The following is a 24,255-nucleotide window of genomic DNA, read 5'->3' on the forward strand; positions in this document are numbered from 1 at the left end:
ATAGTGTTCAAATTTAAAACTGGCAAAAGTTAGTTTTGGAACAGATGAGTTCATCATCCTTCATAGTTATCTGAGATGTTCTTTTTTTTCTCATAGATATTTTGAATTATTGTGTAGACCTGGTTACACTTTGTGTGGGTAATAAAAATAACCAAAATAAGACCTGTCAAGACAATTCGTAGTCACAGTTTGGCCCTTTCTTTCAGAACACTGACACTTGTGAAGAGACTTTAACAAAGACACTTTTTAAACTTCTTTTGGTGCATGTCAGAGTTATGCTCAAAATTTAATCAAACCACTTTACTATCAATGTGTTTTAATGAAATTATTATCTTCATTTTTATTTCAAAGAAACATTGAAAGGACTAAAGAAATCTCTCAAGCTTGTGTCATGTGACATGAGCAATAAACAGTGTCAAAAATTTGGTGAAGTATAGCTTGAAGCTTAAAGGTGTAGTCACATATATATAAATCTAGAAGATAATGCACTTTTTCTTTTGACACACATATTTCAAAGTTCGTTGGCTGAATTCTGTTGAAACAAGAAATATATTTTTCCTATCCTATCATTAACAGGTGCCACACCCACCTTCTACAGTTAACAATGACTTTTAGAAGTTACATGTACTCACGATGTAGTGTCAATAAATGTTAGAGTTCATATTAGAAATTAACCCAACAGTGGTTTTTTGAAATTGGTGATAAGTTGTCATCCTCAGATAGATGTAACTACATGTACTAATGTTGGCTGTTTTGTTTACAACAGTGTTTCAATTGCTTCCTACCCAAATATGTTGTAGGTAGAGAAACATTTAAGTTGTATTTGTTATATTTTTACAGGCTATTTAGATATGCATTACTTATATTTTAAAATTGTATTTGCAAGGTTTAAGCTTCCATTTACTCTACAAGACTTACATTACCAAGTACAAATAAAAATATATGTTTGATGTTAAGATGTCTGTGCTATTCATACTTTTCTATTGCCTGTGATAGCTATTCATATATGTTGACATAAATAATCAATGGTAAAGAAAAGGAAAATAAAACATTAAAATAAATGTCAAAAGTTAAAAACATGGAATTGTACATATGGCCTAAAGAACATATTTTGAAATTGTTCAAGTAAAATTAAGTATGTACGTATTTCTATTTTGTAATTTTCAGCATTTCTTTGCACTTTTGTTCATAATAATAGCTAGTTAGTAATATGGTAGTAAAATATGAAAAATAAAGTATAAACATCAACCTAGAAAAACATTTGATATTCATTTTTAAGAGTTTTAAAGATTATGCATTGAAACATGAAAACTGTAAGGTAATATAGTATTTTTATACTGAAAATGAAAATCACCTTGAAGTTGACCTGTTCAGTGTCCGAGTGCAAATAATACATTAAATAATGAGTGTTATTAAAAAATAGTAAAAGAACATTTAAAAATAGTACATTTATGATAAAAGTACATTTAAAAATAGTACATTTATGAAATTTTTTGTCAATTTTTAAATGATTTTATCTAGTTTTTATTACTGGAACGAAATTTAATGAGTTATGTAAAGTATTTCAATGTGAAGCATTATCTTTTAAGTTTGATAAATTCTTATATCGGTTTTTTTGTTGATATCTATTTTATCTAGAACATATAAAAAAATTGCTGTTTTTTACATAAAACTAATATTTGAAGTGGCTAAAATTTATTGTTGTTCAGTTTGAACACTTAAATTGGGAAATCATTTTGTCATCAGTGTATTTTGTGCAAGTTGCATATCTGATCAAAGTACTGAAATAGAACGAACTATGCTTCTTAAAACACCATTGAGTTAAAACAGCAGAATACCTTCATTATGACATTAGAAAACCAAACCTCATGTAAATTACACTTTTTTTTCTTTTTTTTTAAAACAGGTATTAGTAAACCTTCTGTAAAGCCAAACCTCGTGGCAGCCTATGGTGAAGACAGTGACTCGGACATTGAACCTGAACCTGTAGATGTTAGGCAACCTATACAGGATCCTCTTAAAGCTTGGGAAATTAAGTTAACGGACCTAAAAAAGATGGCATGTTTATTATGTAAACGTCAGTTTCCTAACAAAGATGCACTTACAAGACACCAGCAACTCTCGGATCTACACAAGGTAGGAAGTATCATGTCATGCAATTTCAGTGAATAAATCAGTCTTTCAGTGCCTAATAATCTAAAGGATTAAATAATGAATTGTGGTATATAGGATTGAACTATTACTGGTGTTGTATCTATAAATATTTACATCTCTCATGGATAGGTCAGAGGGTGCACACCAAATCATTATAGTTATTTTCAAAAGTTAATTAAATTATTTTATCACTGCAGGTCAATAAAATCGAAATTATAATGTGATTTGTAATTATCATCTTAATGTATTATATATGTTTCAATTTCTTTCTTTGAAAGAAAATATTTGAAAAATTAACAATATGCCTTTTTGATTGTCATATATCTTGTTTTATTCCTCAGTTTGCACTTTATTTCTCCTATCATACAAATTGTGTAGTTGTTAAAGAATTAGAAACTCAGACTCCACAAATTTACAAGTTAGAATACAAAATAAAAACCTCCCATCTATTTTATTTGCCTAGATATCAATATGTTTTACAAACCTGTGAAGGTAGCCCTGAACACCACTATGTTCTTTTGAAAACTTGTCTACTACTTGTTTCTCTTAAATGTGTGTTTATAACCAATGGAAAGAACACAAACTAAGTAAATCTGGCAGTTATTGCCGATTGCTTGCAGGGGAAAGACTGGAAAGCTAGAATAATGTTCAGTAAGTCATTGCTCTGAACAGAAATTAGATTTTTTTTTTTAAACCCACATATAGACTAGTTAGAAATCAGATACATATGTACCAGTATACTAATTTGAGAACGTTTTGGTTTTCTAAGGTTTATTTTTGAAATCTACAAAAAATTGATACGTCTTTCTCTCCACTTGAGAGAAATGAGGCTTGTTATGAGGTTTTACAAGTGTATTATGCAAATATAAATTAATATGATCACATTGTACATGCTAGAAATTGTTTTTCTATATATTTTTTATTTATTGTGCTATCTTTGAAGAAAAATAACTAAAAGTATTTTTGTGTAAATAATAATAAACAAACAAATGTACACATGTTCACAGGGACTAAAACACCCTGTAAACCTGTACTGATAAAATATGACCATCCCAGGTGGATAACTAGCATTGATATATCTACCAAGTTTATTCATTGTCCTGGACTTTGTACAGATCTTTATTATTGGCATTTTCTCACACTTTTATTACTTTTAAACAATTCTTGTTGCAACCACTGTAATGTAAACAAGCAGATAAATTCTATCCCACTGTGTTTTTGGAGCCAGGATTATGATAAATTCTGTGGAAAAGTCCTGCTAGTTGTAGTGTGCAAGCTTCTTGCTGCTAACAGAGTTGCATTACAGTGTCATGTAAACAGTCTAATTGTAGGTTCAGCAATTCATTGCTTTATGATAAGCAGTTTCTACTTAGTTGCTGAAGTAAAATAAACATAGGAGATAGATGTGAAAAGGTTAGAGGTAGAAACTCTCATGTAAGATATTTTGGAACTTCATGGTCATTATTAGAGAACTTAACATTACTACCCACTTTATTTTCATATTTTGCAGTCTTTAAAGTTTTCTGGTTGTTGCTAGAGTGGTCAAATTGATTGACACTTTATAGAGATTGGGTAGAAAAAAATAGCAAATAAAAAAGTATTTCTGGAAAATAAAATTCATTTTGTGTAGAAAGTTTGAGATTGTAAAAATGAAATCTGAAAATGTTTAAATGGAATTTATTTTTTGTTTTTAAATCTTAACACATTTTGTTAAGTTGAGACAATCAACTCTCTGACTCCATATATTCACAAATAAAATTAATGAAATGTTTAAACAAAAATTGGGATTTTTTTTCTTTTCCCTCCTGTGTACAAAAGGACTCAACTGTCTGCTGACAGCTTGAAATATTTCATAAGGATAAACAATGCATGTTAAAAGTTAATAGTGTGGAAACTCTTGTCATTTTCAGATCGCATGGTTGGTGTAATTCATTGAGTTAGTAGCATAAGAATTAATTGTGCCTCAGTTTTTACAAATTTGGTGAACTAAAACCGTTTTAGTTTAATGTGTGCATAACTGGCATACTTATGAGCTAAAAAAATATTTTTGTACATGTGTAGCAAAACATGGAAACCTTGCGAAGAACAAAACTGACACAAGAGGAACTGGAAATAGTGGAAAAGGCTGAGAGAGAGGTATTTACTTACACATCCCTGCATGTTCTGACTTGTAATCTTTTTGGTATTTAGATTGAAAATGTCATGGCTAGGTTAGTTAATTCTTGTCTTGTAAAAACTCAGTTTGATTTAAAGTTTGCTACTGTTTCTGATTAGTTTTCCCGTAATTTTTAACCCTTTGGTGACAGGTAGGGTTCAGAGGGCATATCATTAGGTATGTAGACTTGTAATTACAATTTTATAAAACAAGTATTTTATAAATGTATGTTAGTGAGATTTACATCAAATTGTAGATTACAATTCAAATTTTAACATTATATGATACATTAGCTTGCTTCTCAGTTTGAAAGTAAACTTTAAAAAAAGGCTAAACATTAATTTGTGTGTATCATGTGGTACTTTGCCTTCTGGATTTGGTTAGATTTCATGTTACAATACCCACAATATAATGTCTATAGTTTCTTAGGAATTAGAACCTCAGATTTCTAATGTTGGTAAGTCAATAAAATAAGAACCTCCTACCTTTTCAATCTGCTAAGATCTCAGTATTTAGGAAATCCCTTTATATTAGTTCCACCCACTACTTTATTAGCAAAGACTTGTTTATGCTATTGTACTTTTGTATAGCAATAACTTTATAACCAATTGAAATGTGTTTCTTCTACTTAAATCTGTAACTTAAGTTATTTATGAGAAAAGAAGCTTTTATATCATTGGATAATTTGAAATTTTTTAGACAGAAATAGAATTTAGTTAGGAAGCCAGGTAAATTATAATTTATGAGGTTTGGTACACCAACATGTATATATAAAGACTACAGATATTTTTCTATTGTCATATGAATGTGGACAAGGCTTATAAACAAGTATGACTTGTAAATGCAAACAAGGACTTTGTAGAAAATATTTTTTGTTTGCTGTTCTATTTTTTAGAAAAATAACTAATTGTTTAAGTATTTATTTGAAAATGATAATATATATACACATACAAAATGTGTGGCAACCAAAGGGTTACCGCATTTTACAAAATGCTGGTACACAAGTGCTATGACAAAGAGATCTGTACTTTGTTTTATTATAGACAAGTATAACTGTGTTCAACTTGTGTTATTTTCTACTCATTAGCTCTAAGGTAGAATAAAAACAAGTGATAAAAAAACTAAAGACAAATTACTTAAATATACTAAAGCTTATGTATGTAATATGAGAAGGATAGAATGGCTTATAAATATGAAGGAAATGTATCTGATAAACTCAACTTATTGAAAGGGAGTATCTTTTCTTACATGTGTATGGATTTAGATAAATTTATAATGTTTTACTAAAAAAACAATATTGAAAATAAGAACAGAATGGAGAAGCTTTAGAATGTATCTATGCATTCAATCAAAAAGTAATTATTTTCTTTTTAATTTAACAAGCAAGAAAGGTAAGCCAAAAATACTAGATGACCTAAAAGAGGCTGTATTTATATTACTATAAATTACATATTCGTTGGTTACTGTGTAAGCATAGTAATACAAGAAAGAGGATGTTCATAAGCACCTACACACATTTACATCTGCATTTGTACTAAATCCTGACCATGTATATACAAATACTTACGCTTATTGGATCAGATACAACTGTGTACAGAGCCATATCATAAATATTTTCTCTCATTTTTATAAAGTGTTTTAGACAATGGTTTTTCAAACCGTGCTCCATGGAGCCATTAGGTTCTGCTATAGATATCTTGGGTTCCTTGAGGAAAACTTAGAATGTTAATATTTTTTCCTAAAACTGTAAAATTGAATTGAAATACACTGTGCAAAAAGTAAAATATATCTTTAAGACGTGTATTGCATATTGGGCCTTTTAATGTTTTATTCTGCATAATGACAGATGATTTTATTTAGCTTAGAGGAAGTTCTCACAGTGAAAGTGTTAACAAAATCTCACTTAACTTCAATAGTGGCACCTCTTCAAGATTGCATGCATCACTGGAAATGTAAGATAGCCTAGTAATTTTCATATGAAACATTGATCAACCCTGGGTAGTGATGTCAACTGTCTTTTAGAAGCCAGATCTGGATTAGTGGCTTAATCTTGAAGGAAATGAAACATGTCATAGCTGAAACTTGTCCAAATTTGAAACATTGTGATGTAATTAGATGCAGTATCAGTTGTTTCAGTTTCAAAGTATAATTATATTTATGTCAACTCTTATAAGTAATTGTTAGGTTAGGTTAGATTCGTTCTAGTTTTAATTAGACAAACTTGGTACCAGTGATCTCTGTGTCATACGCTTGCATGACATCATGCTTCACTTTGTTCAAAATTTAGATGCATATTAGATCTGGCTTTAATATTTTATTTGACTTAAAAGTTTCTGTTAAGAAACAAAAAAAAATTGTAAAAATAACAGGTTACCCTTTTCCTTTAGGAAAATATGTTATTCTAGCAGCCTAACATTTTTTTCCAGAAACTTTTAATTCTGACTTCGTTATGGCATTATTGATCTTAGGTCAGCATGTCATTGTGTGATGATAAAACCCAAGTGCTTGAACAAGTTTTCATTAAGAAGCTATTTTGTGTCTGTGAAAATACTTTTGAAGTGCCAAAGATATAACAATTTTTAGACAAATTAATATTTAGTTGCCATCCTTATAATGGACAAGTGGCTGAATATCAGTAATAAATCTGATATAACTGAAAATCTTCGTAGGCCTAGGCCTAATACAAATTCATCAGCATTATCATCATGTGCAAGTGGTTCAATTCAGGATGATAGAAGAAGTACAGAAACAAAAAAGAAAAGAAAGTATGATGAAATTTTTATTGAATATTTGTTTTACATGTACAGGTAATGAAGATGGACCTAGTGGGTTGTGTGTTGAACACTGTTGAGTAACAGTTTATATCTAGCAAAGTTAAAATGGCATCTAGAATCCAAATGCTCTCAGTTAAAAAGTTTAACTTCTGAGTATTTCAAAAGAAAGTATTTGCAATTAAATGCAAGGAAAGCTACATTTTGTTTGACAATCAGGACAACAAAGGTGCTCTTATTGTTTTGTATCATGTTAGTTACTATATTGCAAAAGCAGGTGATGCTCATACAATTGCAGAAGATTTGATAAAACCACGAGAAAAAGATTTGGTGGAGTGCATGATTTACGAGAAATTTCGTAACATTAACTCTGTGCCCTTTTTTGACACCTCGGTTTCTTGAAGAATCAAGTGTGTCAGCAAAATGCTTAACGGAGTTAATAAGGTGAGGGAAAGTGAGTCCAACTTTTTCGCTGCAGATGGATGAATCAACAGATGTTGCAGCTTATGCGATGTTGCTTGTGTTTGCTATATTCACAAAGCTAGTTTTGAAGACATGTCAATTTGCAAACCTTTGCCTTCTTAAACAACAGGTAAAGAAATATTTAAATTGATTTATTTATTTATGGAAGAGCATGAGATCGAATGGCAGCTTTACTCAAGCGTTTGCACTGATGGGGTTGCACCTATGATGGGAAAATTTTCAGGTGCAGTGACATGTATAAAAAAAGAAAAACTCGGACATCAAGAGTATCCACTGCTGTCTTCATCGTCATGCTCTTGCAATGAAATGAATGCCAGAAGACTTAAAAGAGGTATTGGGTGATGTCATAAAAATAGTTAGTTTTATAAAATCAAGACCACTCAGTGCAAAGATTTTTAGTTTAGTCTGTGAGGATGTGGGAAGTTTGCATAGAAATTTGCTGCTTCATACTGAAGTCTGATGGCTTTCTTGGGGAAAAGTGCTTGCTCAGTTTTATGAAGTGCATGAGGAGATGGGTTTCTTTTTATCTGAATGCCATTTTGAAATTGCATACAAATTAAGGTATAAGTGCTGTATACCTTTCTGAATGCTACAATACAGGGTACCAGGGTAACATACTTGGAAGCTCAGAGTAAAACAGAAGTGGTTCAACGTAAGCTGGAACATTGGGGTGAATGCACACTTATGGAAGAACTTGATTGCTTTGAAAATCTAGGTGGTTTTTTGTTATAAATGAAATTTCCTTAAGTGAAGATGCAAAAGTTTCAGTCTTGCAGCACACATCTGACTTGTGTATAACTATTGGGGAGTACTTCCCTCATTTAGAAAAATTACTGTGGATTCAAAATTCTTTTGTTGACTCTGCAAATAACAACAATTTGCCTTTGAAAGAGAGAGCTCAGCCTACAGTAATTTCAACTGATTACACCCTAAAGACAAAATTTCAGCAGGAAGAAATTATGCTATTTTGGATTCATATGGTCATGGACTACCTGAAATAAGTAACAGAGCTTTGAAAATTTTGATGCATTTTCCAACATATCTTTGATCAAACGTTTTCACTGTATACAGCTACAAAGACCAAATTTAGAAACGGGCTAAACATGGAAGATGATTTGTACTTACATGTAATAACCATAGCACCAAATATTGAACTACTTTGTGAAGAAAAGCAAGCCCGTCAGAGCTGCTATTAAATAAAATAAGTACACTGTACTTTTACTGATGTCAATTTTGCAAATAGAAATTTTTTAACAAGTAGAAGTAAAAACTTTTTTTTAAATACTGATATTTTTAATAAATTTTTATTCTAAAAGTTTGAAATAAACTTTGATGCTAGTGAACAGCTGTTTCTGTTTTCAGTGTATTTCTTTTTATAAAAGCTCTGCAATGTTTTTTCTTTCTGATATGAAGCAGGTCTGAAAAGTTTGGGAACCCCTGCTTTAAGCAATTCTTATTCAAGACATTGTACTACAAATTTGGGAACCCCTGCTTCAAACAATTCTTATTCAAGACATTGTACTACAAAGAAACTGATATTGTGCACTCATAGCCAAGATTTAAATAGACTGTGGGAAATGTGTGCTTGTTGGGTCAGCTCAAAATTTTTTATGAAGTCATAAAAGAGGCTGTATTTATATTTCTGTAAACTACACATTCATTGGTTACTTTGTAGGCATAGTCATATAGGAAACAATGTTTATAAGCACCTACACACTTTTACGTCTATAGTAATACTAAATCCTGCTCGGATACATATACAAATGCTTAAGTTTATTGGATCAGATACAACTTTGTACAGAGTCATATCATAAGTATTCTCTCTCATTTTTATAAAGTACTTTAGACAGTTCTTTTTGTAAACACTGTTCTGTAAAGAAACTGATAAATTCTGCTCCCACCCCTCCCAATCCCCAATGTTCTCAGAGCTGAGATTTAAATAGACTCTGTGGGAAATGTGTGCTTGTTGACTTATTGGGTCAGCTCAGACTTTTTTTTACAAAGCATAATATAAACATTTTATAATACCTTACACATTATGCTATGAACGAGTTGATAAATTCTATCCTTCTGTGTTTTCAAACTAGGGAAGTATTGGGAATTATACTACAGGGGAATATTTGATATTGATGGTGTCAAACTAAGTAAGGAGTTTCACTGTTCTATATGTGGCTGGTTTTTACTTGGGCTACTAATAGAATAAACATGAATAGGTGTGAAAAGATTAGTAGACATTTTACTTTGTAACTTTTGATCCATACTGAAAAAGACAAACAGTACTCTTTAATTTTATTTTGTTTAGTTTATAAATCAACTCCTAACAATAAAATTACTACAGAAAATAATGTGGAAAGGTGAGAACTATAAACTTTGACTATTAGTTCTATGAAACTTTTATGAATGCTAACATACTATACATTTTATTTTACACTTTGCAACCTTTATTGTTATACTTTTATTACCTGTTTTACAACCTGGAGAATCATGTATAATGTTACAGGAGAGAAAATGAGAGAAAAAAATAAAATTTTACAGAAAACGGTAAATGATTTTAATTACACTATTCAGTGTGGTAACATGAGATGGATGTGTCATGTAATTTTTAACTTGTGATTTCTCCAAGCCCGTTCCCTTGGCTGTGGTTTCGCTAGATAGTAGATAGGGACAGTGAGAATCTCATTAATCTCGAGAGTCATAGTTACTAGACATTCAGAGCCCTGGGCAGAAATCACATTTCTAGTCAGATACAGTAAAACAAAGTTAATATAAATAGATGAATAATGTTACAAGAATTCAGCTATTCTTAATATACATTTGTGGTTTCCTATTACAAATGTTAATTTGCATATATTTTTATCATAGTTACCATGTTGGTCAAATTGACTAACACCATATTAGGGTTAGAATATAGAAAATAGAGATGAAATATAAAGGTTTCTGAAAATAAATATTTGAAATGTATTTTAGAGGTATTAGAGAATAAACAAAGTTTGTGATTTTTTATGTGAAGTATGGGGGTTATAATGTGACGGTCAGTCTTACTATTCAATGGTAAAAGAGTAGCCCAAGAGTTGGCGGTGGGTGGTGATGATTAGCTATCTTCCCTCTAGTCTTACACTGCTAAATTAGGGATGGCTAGTGCAGATAGCCCTTGTGTAGTTTTGTATGAAATTCAAACCAAACCTATAGTTTCAAGGTATTCAGAAAAGTTCCAAAAACCCTATCATGATGGACATCTTTTACTGCACATGTCACAAGGTTTCATTGATTTACATTTAGAATTTTATTAATCTGTTTTGTTTTTTGTTTATGTTATATCAGTTAATGCTGTATAAACACGCAGCTAGTTACAAATATTTTAAGTTCTTAATTTTATAAGGTAATTTTTAAAAATTTTGAATTTCATCTAGTGTAATGCATACTACATTTTCTCTAGGCATCTCCTCTATTTTATTCACTGCCCTTCCAGTAAGTACAAAATTAAACATAAATTACCCACTATTATTATTTCTCAGACAAACCATAATTTTTAGAGCATTCCATTCTCTTTTCTTATAGAGCTGTCATGCTTCATCCACCTGCCAGATCTTCTGTTGTAGGATTTGTTAATAGTTCTTTCTTGCATTTAATTCTATACTATTTATAACCAATAGAAAACCATGGTTTTTATGTATCAAATGATGTATTATGTTACATTGGTTTTTGAATGTAGAATTGTTGGTTTTGCTGTTAGTACAAGCTTTGTTCCCATGGGAAGGATTAAAACTAGTTTGGATGAATTTGCAACAGCTCTTGTTTTATAGTTAGAAAGCTAGAAAAATTATGGGAGTTAGGGGAAAATGTCTTTTTTTTTATGTTATTAGTCTATGTTCTTTGCATTATTTAATTAAATAAAAACTTATTTCAATATTACCATTAGTATAAAAAAAATTATGGTTAAATGTCATTGACAATGGACAGCAAGAAAAAAAGATTTGGGTAAGTACTTTATTTTTTGTTTTTCATTTTTCATGTTTATTTCTTATATATTATTACAAAAGTAAGTGAAATGTTAGTTTCAAGTTAGTTAAGGTTAGTTTCATGATACACGTGAGCAACAGGTGGGTAATGTATTACAATAGCATAATGTGACCTCCATATTTCCCAAGTGATTTAATAAAATTAATCCTACTTCTCAAAATATAAACTATTTAAGTCTGTTTTTGAACAGCCAATATATCAACAAGCTAGTTCTATTTGGACAAGCTGTCTGTATCAGCTTGTAGGTCTTATTCCATTTCATGTTCAATCCCACATCTTGAATTCAATTTTAAACTAAAACTATTTCTGTTAATGAAATGTCTTCAATGTGAATACTAATTTGATAAAAGAAAGACATGTCTTCTGCAATGTATTTGAATGTTTTGAACCTCTTATATTTTGAAAGAAAGAAAATAACCACACAACTTCTACTGGTAGGCGTTATTTTACTTCTAAGCAAATTAGGAAGTTATTTGACCAACTTTTGGACCAGTAAAATGACTTTATTCCCAATGATCTACATGATTTTGGAAAGTGAGAAATCTGACTTGGACAGATCTAGAGAAAGTGAGATAGTCTTGTGGTAGGTCTTTCAGGTGTGAGTAGAGGTAAAGGTAAGGAAAAGAAGAGCAAGATCCTGATCTAGGCCTAATGAGAGGAAGAATACAGTTGTAGGAACATTAGGAGATTATGAAAAAAGTGAAGATGAAGTAACATGGAGAGTAGTTGAAGAAATCAGGTAAAAGCAATTCACTGTTGGATATCCTCAAAGCTTTTCTTCACAAAGAAATTTTGACCATTTTGTTTCTAGCATCAGTGCATATGCAGCAAAGGTTTTAGAGAAAGGCATTTCTCCAACAAAATGATAATTATTTGCATTGTGGATGCCATTTACTCCAAATGGTTGAAGTTTTCAGTAGTTTTGATTACTTTTGGTTTGGACCCTCAATCCAAGTTTAGGGACTGCTGGTCCCCTACTGGGTATTTTTACACACCCTAGTACAATCAGATGTTGAGTAAAAACAGGTTTTAGATCATTTATCACACCATGCTTCTTATCTTTGAACCAGATACTGAAGACAAAACCAAAGATTAAGCTTTTTCTGGAGATGTTGAGAAAGTTTCAAGCTGCTTTCTACCCATATGAAAATGTGTGTATTGATGAGATGGTTATTGGGTGGAAAGGCATATTCAAGCACAAGTACTTCAAGACAAGCAAATATTTGGGCTTTTCAATTGTGCAACAGGCTTTGTTATCAATTTAAATTTATTTTGGATAGGACACAGCATACAACCCTGAACTTGACACCAACTCTGTTTGTGCTATCAAAGTTTTTGACACACTTCTGTAGCCCCTACAGCCAGGTTGTCATGTGTTTTCTAACAGGTACTATACTTCAGCAGCTCTTATAGACTATCTGTGCACACACAGTTTTAGTTACTCTGACACACTCGACATCAATCATATCAGCTTTCCTGCAGAGATAAAAAGTTTGAAACCTAACTGTCAGGAGTTGAGGTGATTTTTGGACTCAGGAAAGAAAATGGTGGGAGTTAAATGGAAAGACAGAAAAGGCATGTTTTTTGGTATTAAACTAAACCTGCAGTGCAAACCATTCTAAAGGGAGCAGGAACAAACACCACTGTAAAGCCAAAAGTTGTGGATGACTACAGCATGATAAATGACTACAGTTGCATGGGCCAGATGGTGGAATATTATAATATGCCTACAAAACCTGGAAGTTTTAGAACAAAGTATACCACTGAATTATTTAAATGACACAAGCAATTGCCCACATCTTGTACAGTTTATGCCAGCCAAAAGGGTTAAAGAAAATGAGCCTGCAAGTTTTCAAGCAAAACCTCACTGATGATGTCATAAATAAAACTCCAGAGGTGACACCCCAAAACATTATAACTGTCCACCAAATAATTAAAAATCTGGTTGGGGCCAGGCATCTTGTGGATTGTGAAGGAAAGATGGAAACTGTGTGCAGTACAGTGGTCCTGGAAAACATCATAACTCATCAAAATGAGTAACACTAGCCAAGATATGATTGCTGTACACAGACCATATGTATACATTTGTAAAATGATTTTCTTCATTTATTAGTTCTCTTTGATATAATTCATACTGATGCATTGTTCTTCAATAAAATGCACTTTACTGGTGATTTCAAGGACAATTATGGATTGTATGTTTCAACAGTATTCATCGATTTTTCATTTTGGACCTTTTGCATTGGATACATGGGTACAATGCTAGACTTTAAGTTATGCTTGTATGAATATTTCTGCATCTTGCACATTTTCCTACCATTATTTTGCAGCTTAAAATTAATTTCTTTTTTAAAACACTTGTAATTATAGTAGAATATAAATCTAAATCTATTTTCCTCTACTGTGATGTATAATACTATACATACGTTTCAGTATATCAATTGTGCATAGACTGCTGTGCAAAAAATATCCTCCAGTATACTTTCTTGTGGCCATTTTTGCTCCATCCAAAGCCTGTATTTGCTCGAGATATAAAAAGTTAATATATGGTAGTACATAGTAAGCACTCTTCCCTTCTGTTTAATGCACATTCGTTTTTGTTCACATTTAACCATGTTTATCAGGAGCCCCTTGAAATGTTAAGCCTTATTCCCTAATTTGATTAATGATATGCCATACCATTGTGTTATCTTTCCAAAAATGTAGAAAATATGACTTATGGCATGAGTAATAAGCCAGCTTGGGAACACTAAGTAATAGGTTTTGAACCATCTACCTCTGTCTGCAAGTAGATGGGCATTACATGAACAGTTTTGTAATGATGCTAGTGTAAAATAAGTTCAAATTTTTTTGTTGGAAATCTAAAATCAAAGATCATTGAAGCTGTAAAGAACATGTATATTTCAGGATTTTTCTCACTCCATCTTCAGCTACATATATCAAAAAGTAATTAACATATTTAAGATCATCAGTTATTGTCTTAAGTTCATTATTAGAAAAGAAAAAAGTGGGGAGGGATAGAAACCCAAAGAGTAATGGTGCAATAAAATGGGTACCACATGGACCTAACTACCATGTATATGTCTGTTTTGACACAGTGTAGCAAGTACTTTGTTAACCTTCTATTAAATTTTAAATAAACCTGTAATGACTGTTACCAGTATTCAGAATGTTGGGGAAAGATTTTAATACCTATTTAAGAGATTGATCTCTAATGGAAAGTTGAGCACTTACTCCATGTTTCTGCAACAGTATGTTGTTGTTTTCCTGATTATAAGGAAATTCTACGTTGGGAACGTGAATTATAATAAATGTATCTAAACTGGTCGTAATGTTTTTTACAAAACTTTTCCAGCTTCGTGTTGGTTAACATTACGAGAGTATGGAAATACACCTGTAATCACTAGAGTGATGTGGTTGGTTGGATGTATTCATGTGAAAGTTAAGAAAGCAGCTTAGATCACATAGATAATATTCAACTCCATTAATTTGATCTTTTTGACCATTTGAGAGTTGCTACTGATCTAATCAGAACAAATATTATGGAAAACACATTAATTGATCTACACACACACACACACACACACACACACTGCTTGAAAGTAGGACATCAAGCTATTTTCACTTTTCAATCCTTAATGTCTTTTTGTAATACAAGCATTGCTGCAAGCATCATGCATACTTTAGATGTTTTATCTACATGTTAACACACTTCATACTTTGGTCGCTTTTACACCAGAAAATAAATGTAAATTTATTTGTTTTTTATCTAGGCTGTTTACAGAGACAGGGCAAAAGAACGTAGGGAGAAGTATGGACAAACAGAAAATCCCCACCCAAATAAACTAAAAGACAAATACTTGAAAAATATTGAGCAATCTGTGTAAGTTATGAAGTATTATATATGCATGTGTGAACAAACTGTTAATTTAGTCCAAAATAGAAGTATAATTGTTAGTTCAGGGTTTGTAGTGGCCAAAAGATGAAATACAATACACTACTTAGCATGGAAGAATTATTGGACTGGAACAGAAAGGTCACACACTACCACCAAAGATACGTCAGCCCTTACAAGTTTAATGTGGTGGATGTACAACCTACTGGACATTTATTATGATTTTCAGTTTATCAGTTAGCAGTTTTAAAGGAAACGAAATGTGTGAATCTCCTGAAAGACATGGTAATTCCCAATAAAACATTTTCTTTAGAATATTACAATATTACTTGTATTGTAGTTATGAAGAAAGACAGCACAAGAATAAAGTAGCAAGGGAGTTTTTAATATCCTTTGCTTCTCAAGTACAGAACCTATTGCAAACTGTTAGGGTAACAGTGAAATCGCAATTTTAAAAAAATATTTTTGTTCAAAAAACAAAAAGCATCAGTTCATAATCTGTTTTGTTTTTAATATCCTAAGTACTTAATGGACAAATCTATCCCTAGATTTATATTTTGTACCTAAGTGAATAAAGCAATTAGAATTCTAATCAGTCCATTTTGGGAATGCGTTTTTGTGAAGGGGGTGGATAGAAGTAATGGATAAAAACATTGCTTGTGTGATATAAGTGGTAGCTAGAAATGTGCAAGTAAGTTATTTTGTGGATTTTTGTAGCAATGGTACTGCTTGTACTACTTATGTAAACAGCTTGAAATGAAAAGCAAATAAAAACCTTTTATGTTTAAGTGTTTTTACCATTTGAATCATGCTGTGAAATAGGTTAAGCATGTGTAAGTGTACAGTAATTGAGAATCGTGTCTCTCTCCAAGGGCCATCACTTGTATGTTCTTTTTGCACAGAGTCGTTACGATTGTATTATGATGATAGTTATATACAGTGATGTAAGATGTATACCATATAAGAACATATTTTACTATTGTAATAGTTGTTTTCTCAGACTTTTTTTATAATTGCTGCAGATAAGAAGCACAAGAGAAACACATAGATTGCTACAAGAAACAAATAATAACTGCATTTAAATTCACCAGTATAATTAATTACAGGTTTATCGAAGTGTTGGAAAGGACGGGTAAAATTTATGTTTGATGTGAGAGCTTTTACGACAGTACACAGCCAACCTTAGGGAGTATGTACCACATATTGGGTTACTAAGGGGAAATAATTCAATAAGATTATTCATAACAAGCTTTTAAATAGTATTAATTGACCTTCATAATTTGTGACATATATATTCAAGTATAGTTTCATATTTTGCTGTAAAGGCTCTTGTTTTAAGCATAAATTTTGTCTTTTTAAGTCTTGTATTTATTGTGTTATTCAAACATAAACTTGACCAGTGACAGTGCACCTGGCAAGGATTATTGGTTTATTTTGTATTGGTGTCTCCATATAATTGCACCTATAGTTTGCTTGCATGTTATACAGTCATTAGTAACTTGTTTCTGGTTTATATATATATATATTACATATTAAAAATTAAGAAAATATATAAATTAACCTTTAGAACCTACCAACATAGGTTTAATGTGACAGAATCTTGGTGAATTTTCATTTGAAAAATAATAACTTTGTTTAAGCTGTTAACAAGGTCCATTTTTATGAGTATAAAGTATTTATACAAGTATGTGTGGGAGGAAGTCTTTCATTAATTGGTGCTGGTAATTACAAAACAATATATTTATAGTGCCACAATAACATGCTGAACCCATGCATGGACAGGGAGAAAGGATAGGTTAAAAAGAGCCCATGTGAATCTGAAATTACATATACATGTGTGCATCTTAAATGTGTTCTGTGATGTTGGTACCTGGTTTTTGAAATCGTTAATGAATTCCTAGTGTTACTACTACTCCTAAAAGGGAAACGTGCTTCACAAATTTGTAACGTTTGTGCCCTGGATGACTACCATACTGTTACGTTCATTTTCAGCACTGAATAGCAGTATGTGAACATGCTCATTCAAATTAATTTAATACTACAGTACTTTAACACTGTGTATTTGGAGGCTGGGTCTTTATCAAACTGTTAACTGTAATACTGAATATAGTTGTTCTCAGTGATTTTATTGTAAGTGGAATAATACTGCTGTGTGAGAAGTAAATTATCTGTGTGTATATTGATCATTTAGTTTAGAAACTGTCATGTTCTTACTCACCAGTCGAGGTGGATTCATATACAATGTGAAGGAACCTGTTAGAGAAGGTTCTATACTTTCAGTTTACCTCCTGTGGGATCTGAACATCCACCCATGTGAAGGGGAAGAGAGGATCCTGGCAGTTGTGGGGTCTAACCCTAACACATTACTTTGGCCCTGGATTCCTGTAGGTGGGTAGCCTCCCAGGGTAAAATGGCTGGTTCATTTAGGCTAGGGTCAGCAAAATACCAATGTTAGACGTTCTCAGCAGGCATTGTGGACATTGTGTCTGATGCTGGTGTTTAGGTATAGTGGTCACAAAACCCTGGCATTGTTCCAATGTCCTTGTTTGGCTTTGCAGTGCATCCTCTGTAGAGTTTCATGGTAGGTAAGTATAGTGAGCACCAAAATGTGTTCTATTTATTATGGATACCCCACTCTAAAAATAAATAAAACTGCAAAAAAAAAAGAAAGATCATTGGAAAAACGACTGTGTATGGATGACTGATCAAGTCACCATCACAATCTTACTCAAGACCTCAATTTCTCATTCTGCATTTGCTGTCTGAGAAATCCTTAGAACAGATGTTTCCCTTTTTCATTCAAAACATATTAGATTGGCTTTCTGACTTCCCAAAATCAGTAAGGAAGCTGCATTTAGGAAACATTTTGGTGGAAACATCTTCACCACAGCACACCAAACTTTTCTTGAAATAGAAGGCCATGGAGGATATACTCATTGATGTTACTTTCCATGCTATTCTGAATTCCTCAGGAGAGGGATTTGAAAAAATATTACAGAGGCATTTCTGTGGTGTGCCATATCTCCACTCAGAAGGATAGAATAATGCTACTTAGAATTGTATTTATTTTGATGTTTACATTGTCATGTCCACCTGCCAGTATTAAGGCAGGATACATAAATTGTAAGGTTAGGCCATATATTCCCAGCTCTCTCTAATTTCAGGTATTCAAAGACCTCTTATCATGGGTCTCTGACATGTGCTTATTGTAGTGGCAAAGACCACTACACCTACAAGTGAGAACTGGAACCACACTGTGTCAACTGTAATAGTTGACCCCCTTGTACCATTCCCTTTTCTTTAAAATATATGAAGAGAAAGAGGTGCAATATTTAAAAACTGTAAACAATATTTTGTATCTCAAAGCTCAGAATTACTGTCTCTTCTCCTTCTTTGACATGTGCTGCTGCACTCTGCTCCACTACTGCAGTGGGAGTGCAGACAGATCTTTCCATATCTCCAAAAGACTCATTCTCCAACTGTGTGAAGAGTATTTTGCCCTCCATTGTCAAAAGATTAGACGAGTTAACATCTCCAATTTCTGTTCCCAATAATCTTTCAAGTGACTGCTTGGACCCACTTTCTTCGGCCCCAGCCTCTGGCGTATGCTCAAGACTATTCATTGGTCCTTGAGATGTCAAACAATTACTTGTTCTCAACCTCAGTCACTTGACTCTACATCTGACAGAGACAAGGTCAGAATCCATGGAGGTTGAAAGACTTCCTTCTAATAAAGAAAAATGACATGGTTGTAAACTGATAGGTTCTCCACGTAAATAAAAATAGCCACATTGATACAGTGTAACTGTTGTGGTTTTTGTTCAAATATAATTACATCAAAGATTTGATTGATTCTTATCATCCTATGTGTATCTCTTTACAGGAAACTTTTTTGAAGCCTGCTGATGCAATTTCCATTCAGCAGTTTTTTTGTACAGAAATGGCAGGTTCTCTAATGGACAAGGGCATGGAGGGGTGGCACTGCTGGATGATCAGCATGTACCTACCATGACTTTGCTACTCAAGACACCCTTGTAAACCATAGACATCCGTGTTTCCTTGTTTGTTCTATCTAGCTGTCTCCTGAATCAGTCTGATGTTGATGCTCTCATTGAACAGTTGCCATCCTGGGGATTTTAATGGACGTAATCCCCTCTGGGGTGGTGCTCATATTGAAGGGAAAGGTTGTTCCGTAGAGCACACGCTCTCAGATCACAACCTTTCTCTCTCCTATATTGGTTCTTATATTTGCTTTCATGCATCTTGTAAGTCTTCTACTCCTATGGATCTCTATCTGTTCCCCATCACTTTTCTTTTATTTCTCTTGAGAAGTTGATAGGAACCCATGGGGCAGTGATCATTTTCATATTTTGAGGGATACTGGCCATGGCTAATGCCACCCCACCCACCTGCCTTGGTGGAAGCTGGATGAAGCCAACTTGGCCCTCTTTCTTTGCTCTCTTGAAACTTGATCTTGCTGTTGTCTGTAAGCCATTGGTAGAAGATTGAGTGGCAGTAGTGACTGACTATATTGTCCAGACAGCTGCTCAATGTATTTTTAAACCCTTTACTCATTTGTGGGGGAATCCTGTCTGCCATATGGCTTTGGAGACAAAACCTGGGCCTGGGATACCTTTCCTAGATATCCCACACATCCAAACTACATCGTTTTTCATCAAGCCTGTGTACCTGCCTGACAGATGAGACATCAAAGCCAGAAGGTATCTTGGATTAAGTTCACAGCCAGCATCTCTTGTACCACTAGGGGACAAGATTCAGAATGTGAGAGGGAACTATACTTCTATACCACTTTCAGTCTTGGTCTCTGATGGCCTGGAAGTTGCTCATGCTCAGAACATCACCAGTACTCTCAGGAAAAGCTTTTGCTTTTGTTTCATCCCCCCCCTCTTCTTAGCCATCAAGACTTGGGCAGAGTCACTACCTCTTTCCTTTCTGGCTGATTGTCTCTATGAGTATAATTGCCACTTTACGCTGTTAGAAGTTAAGCTATCTCTTCATTGGTCTGGCAGAATGTAGGTTGAACCTGACGATGGTCACTATGAGATGCTGCACCATCGTCTCTCTCCTTCCTCTCTTGCTATTTGTTTGGTTGATTTTTAACTGGACCTGGCAGGAGAATACTTTTTCTGGTGCTTGGCACTGGGCTATTGTCTTCCATTGTTCAAAGCCCAGTAAGGATCTCAAGATTCCTTCAAACTACCATTCACTTGCTCTGATGAGCTGTCTCTGTCAGATCTTAGAAAGGAAGGCTAATGCTCATCTTGTTTAATTCCTTGAATCAGACAGTCTCTCACCCACCCATTGTGGTGTCCGATAACAGCATTCCACCATGGACCACCTGATTTAACTTGAAACATAAATCAGGGAAGCCTTTCTCAAGCAATAACATCTTGTTTCTGTATTTTGTTTACCTTGAAAAGGCTTGTGATTTTACCTGATGGTATGGTATTTTGCAAGATCTCCACACATATGGGTTGTGTGGCCATTTGCCCATTTTGATCAAAAATGTTTTAATGGACCAGCAATTCCAAGTTTCTGTAAGTTTGACCATTCCTTGTTGTTTCCTATAGCAACTTGGAGTCCATCAGGTCTATGTCTTGAGTGTTGCACTTTTCAGTTTAAAGATTAATGCCATCACTGGACAACTCCCACCTACTGTTGCAAAATGGTCTCCATGTTGATGACTTCCACATCTCATGTCAGTGATTAAACATGAGGTATGTTGAGCAGCAGCTACAGGCTGCCCTCAATCATATAGTGAAGTGGACCACAGCAAACAGTTTTACCTTTTCTTTCTAAAACTATTTGCACATACTTTAGGCATCAATGGAGTATTCACCCTGATCCTGAGCTCTGTCTTGGTGAAGTTGGGGTTCCCTAAGGCAAAATTATTTGGGTTTATATTTGACCATAAGCTGAGTTCCATTCTACACAGTAAGTAGCTATGCATCAAGTCCAGAAGGCTACTGAACATCCTCTGTGGTAAAGATCTGTCGTGTTTTCATTTGATCGAAACTTGGCAATGGATCTCTGATCTGTGGCTCTGCCAGGACTTCAGTTTTGAAGATATTGGACCCTGTTCACCATCTGGGACTTCAGCTCTGCATGGGGGGTGTTTTCTGTACTTCTCCAGCCCAGAATTTGTACATCATGTCTCATGAACCTCCTCTACATCTCTGCTATTTGCAGCTTTCTTTGCTTTGTGTTTCAAAGCTTTGATTCTCACCACAGCATCCCACCTGGGGTTGTGTATTCCTTCCTCAATGGGCCAGCCATATCAGAATAGACAGTTTGCAGTTGTTCCTTTTGGTCTTCATATTTAGGCACAGCTGGTTGAATTGGGTCTGTCCTTGGACAACATTGCTGTCTCCACTGGTCAACCCCCATACCACCATGGCCAAATACTGTCCTCACCTGTGACCTTTCTTTGAGTCATCTGAGAAAGGCAGGTACTCCTGATTAAAAGTGCCATCTTCTGTTTGCCAAACCTCTTTCAAACCATCCTTCCAATCCCATTTATACCAATGATTTGAAATGAGGTGACTGTAATTTCTGCTGTATGTTGTGGTTTGGTGGTTGCACTCAGGATCCCTATCTACAGTTTCTGTGTTCACTGCTTAAATTTACACCATAGATCTTGCTCTGGGTTATGTAGAAGCTATGCAGTACACCAGTTGTACTATTTATACCAAATTGCTTAGCTTCTACTAGCCCTGGAATTGCTTTGTGTTAGTTATCACCCTGTTCTCATTGATATTCAAAACTGACTGGCCCATTTCTCTTTATCATCCTGTTTTGGATACCAGGCCACATTGGTATTTGTGTGAACAAGCTCACTGATACACAGCTAAGTCCATCTGCCCTGATGCTATTAGTGCTGTGCCTGACCTATAAATGGACTACTGCCCTGTATTCGAGGCTCAGCTCTGCACCAGTTACTTTGGAGTGAGCAATGAGATAAGCTTTTTCAGATCAAAGCTTCTATTTATCTTTGGCCATAAGGATCAGAAGGAAGAATTTGTTGTGGCTGGACTATGCACTGGCTACAGTTATTAAACTCATCATTTTCTTTTATCCAAGACTGCACCAATGTTTGGTCTGTCATTTTAATGTCATCTTGTTGTTACAACTGTGTGCAACACCACCGTTTTAAACATGGTTTTTCTGTGGGTTCACTCTTGATGTTGGACAGTGTCATCATTGATGATGGTGACACTGCCCACTTCAGTTGTGTTTTTAAGGGCTATTGGCCTTTGTTTTGTTTTAACATGATTCAATTTTACACATTTCAATTATTTTTACTTTTTTTTTTTTACAAGTGTGGTGCAGATAGCCTAGTTGCTTTGCACCAATAAATACCAAACAACCAACCTACCAAGTTTTTACACAGATATAAATTATCTGCATGTATGCTGATCATTTAGTTGTCAGACTATCTTAAGTTTTTTCACAGAAATAAATTTTTTGTGTATTCTTTAGTTATCAGACTGTATCAAGTTTTTAACAAAAATTATCTGTGTATTATACTGATCAGTTAGTTGTCACTGTCTTACATTTTTGCAAAAAAATAAGTTATTTGTGTGTATTTTGATCATTTTGTTATTAGAGTGTTTTAAGTTTAAACACACACAATCTTGATGTGACATACAAGGTAGGTAAGGTAATTAAGTTCAGGTGCACTTGACTGAAATTCAGAAAGCACAGAAATACTTTGTTAATGTGACAGAAGCTGAGAATCTAATGTTATTGATTTTTATATTCATGACAGGCCTTATGAACAACCTACAAAAGAAGGAATAGGAAGCGATAATATTGGTAACAAGATGTTGAAAGCCATGGGTTGGTCTGAAGGACAAGGATTAGGTCGAGTTAATGAGGGAGTTTCTGATATTGTCCAGGTAGAAAGAAGAGTATCAGGAGCTGGTTTAGGGATGGCAGGAGCCACATGTGGAACAACAGCCAGTGATTCATACAAAGAAGCTGTCAAGAAATCAATGCAAGCCAGATACACAAACCTGTGTTGATGTGTTTATTTTTGATCATTCCTTTATATTGTACACATTGTAATATACCATCATCCATGATGTAATCACGTAGGTTTAAAAATCTATAAAACTTTTTTGTTATGAATACTGTGTGCATTTTTTGTAAGATGAAAAAAATGTGTGAGGGCTTATCTCCTGTCTTGTTTTCATTGTGTTCCCCTATTTATATGCCACTCATTATAACAATCCAGAAATGTAGTTATGGATACTTTATTTCAACTGCATGTAACTGGAAACGTCTATTGTTAGAAAGCAGAATAAATAACATTTTAAATAAAAGTCAGTATAAATTCAAAATAAGATATGTGGAACATCACTTTGTTTTCTGGGGTTTGGGAATCTTAAGTGCTTAGAATTGAATTTGGGGATTTTTTGATACCAGTAAGAGGACTATGGAGTTACCTGAATAAAGAGGTACCAAAAATATGACTTTATGGAAATTGCATTTTTTTCATCAAATTGTATTTAAAATAACAAAAACCACCTAATTTTTAGTTTAATGTTTTTCCTCTAAAAGATTTCAATTTCCAGAGTAGCCAGATGGTTAAGGCACTCAACTCGTAATTTAAGGGTTGTGGGTTTGAATCCCCATTGCACCAAACATGCTTATTCTTTTAGCCATGGGGGCATTTAATGTGATAGTCAATCCCTCTGTTCATTGGTAAAAGTAGCCTTACGAGTTGGTGGTGAGTGGTGATAACTAGTTTCCTT

The 24,255-nt window shown here is 33.6% G+C and overlaps 1 protein-coding gene across 3 annotated transcripts in view; it reads left to right on the plus strand.

Moving 5' to 3' along the window:
* The window catches only part of LOC143244076 (RNA-binding protein 5-like), a 69,977-nt gene extending 46,348 nt beyond the window's left edge, over nt 1-23,629 (plus strand). For 2 of the 3 annotated variants that reach the window (XM_076488116.1, XM_076488125.1), the window contains exons 20-23: nt 1,907-2,136; nt 4,216-4,290; nt 15,357-15,466; nt 23,268-23,629. In XM_076488116.1, the coding sequence (XP_076344231.1) occupies nt 1,907-2,136; nt 4,216-4,290; nt 15,357-15,466; nt 23,268-23,523 (671 nt within the window). In that variant the 3' untranslated portion in view covers nt 23,524-23,629. The remainder of the gene's footprint in view (nt 1-1,906; nt 2,137-4,215; nt 4,291-15,356; nt 15,467-23,267) is intronic. The other variant, XM_076488133.1, reaches the window with a different exon arrangement.
* Nucleotides 23,630-24,255: the final 626 nt, after the last annotated feature.

Source organism: Tachypleus tridentatus, chromosome 1, assembly GCF_004210375.1.
Source record: "Tachypleus tridentatus isolate NWPU-2018 chromosome 1, ASM421037v1, whole genome shotgun sequence".
Taxonomy (NCBI): Eukaryota; Metazoa; Arthropoda; class Merostomata; order Xiphosura; family Limulidae; genus Tachypleus; species Tachypleus tridentatus.